The sequence below is a fragment of the Acanthisitta chloris genome, unplaced genomic scaffold (genome assembly GCF_000695815.1).
Source record: "Acanthisitta chloris isolate BGI_N310 unplaced genomic scaffold, ASM69581v1 scaffold7289, whole genome shotgun sequence".
NCBI classification, from domain to species: domain Eukaryota; kingdom Metazoa; phylum Chordata; class Aves; order Passeriformes; family Acanthisittidae; genus Acanthisitta; species Acanthisitta chloris.
In genome coordinates, this window is record NW_008691925.1 from 132,039 (window position 1) to 133,461 (window position 1,423).

General features: G+C 39.6%; 1 protein-coding gene across 1 annotated transcript; it reads right to left on the reverse strand.

Moving 5' to 3' along the window:
• Positions 1-597: 597 nt before the first annotated feature.
• LOC103809586 (ras-related protein Rap-2a) lies at positions 598-835 on the reverse strand (the record flags this gene model as incomplete). The annotated part of the gene is made up of 1 exon (XM_009082426.1): positions 598-835. A coding segment is annotated over one exon (238 nt), but the record flags the coding sequence as incomplete, so codon positions are not given.
• Positions 836-1,423: the final 588 nt, after the last annotated feature.

The window sequence follows — 1,423 nt, forward strand, 5'->3', positions numbered from 1 at the left end:
TCTATTTCAAGATATGGGATAAAGTGTAGAAATAATAGCATCGATTTTGAAAAAAGTCCAAACTATATAGGTCTCTGGTAGCCTTTTCCTCTAACACTGTCAGAAGTTCTGGTGAAATCAACATATTTGACTGAACAAACTCGGCCACAAGTGATCGCGCACGTTCTGAAGCATGGTAAGTAGACACCGAAAGACTTGGCTCTCCTTTCGTGCTCATGCTAGTTGTGAATGGTCTTCAGAGATATCCCCTCCACTGCTTTCATTTCCCGTTTCCAAAAGTTTTCCAGCTTCTTCGGAAATAGTTGCTGTTGTTGCTGTCTCACACGACAACACGTGTTCGACTGGAACGACCCTGTAGATCAACTGACTGTGCCATAAAATTGCAGGTGCTCGAAGGAAAAAACCGGGTGAGGTGTGGTCATTTAACCCAATTATATTCAGAGTCAGTGATTGACTTTCAATGCTCAGCTCTGAGTTAATGTGGCTACTTCACTACAGATGTATTTCAAGTGACCCACAAACCAGGAAGTGAAGTAGACAGTTTTACCACCTTACAAAATTTCTGCAAATGAAGTCCAGGTTAGGTCATTTTTAATGCTATTGTATATTACATGCAGAACAGCATGGATCATCTTTGTCTGGCTGTGCTGCATAGTTCATTTGTCTAACAATTTCCGCAAAGAGCTCATCCACCATTGTTTTACTTTTAGCAGAGGTCTCCATAAAGGGGCAGCCCCATTCTTCAGCTAAGGCTCTGCCTTCACTCAATGACACTTCTCTCTCACTTTCCAGGTCCACTTTATTACCAACCAGAATTACTGGCACCTTCTCATACCTATGGTTTAAAAACAAAAACAACAGCAATAATTATATTTTTAAAAATGGCAACATTCTTAAAGAAAAAAAAAATCTATTTGCAGAAAGTACAGACCCAACAGGAGACAGACATCTGGATGACCTTAAAATTTTACATTGAAAAAAATGCGTATTTCACATTCCAGCAATTTGTGGCACATCTCTTTCTCCCTCTAGAGCTTTAAGAGTTCTAGGAAATGTTTCCTCCTCTGAATTTTCCTTCCCACCAAGTAGTTTGCCAGGAATACTTCCACACTACAAAAATGAGGAATATAATAATATTTTCTATGTTCTCAATCTCAGTGTGTAAGAACAGGACGAATGTCAAGCCCTTCCTTCAACACTACATCCTCCTTCTCCCTGAACAGGTATTGTTTTGTACCCCGTGCTCATGATAAGGATGCATCCCTCTCCCTTTCAAGGGTACATTACCTTTGGTCAATATACATGGAATTCTCAGATTAGCAATAAAAGGGAGAAAACCAAAGGGCCAGTAAATTAATTCCAAATTTCAGGAATACAGTCGACTTCAAGTACGGCATACACCCAGAAGTGTGTATATATATAT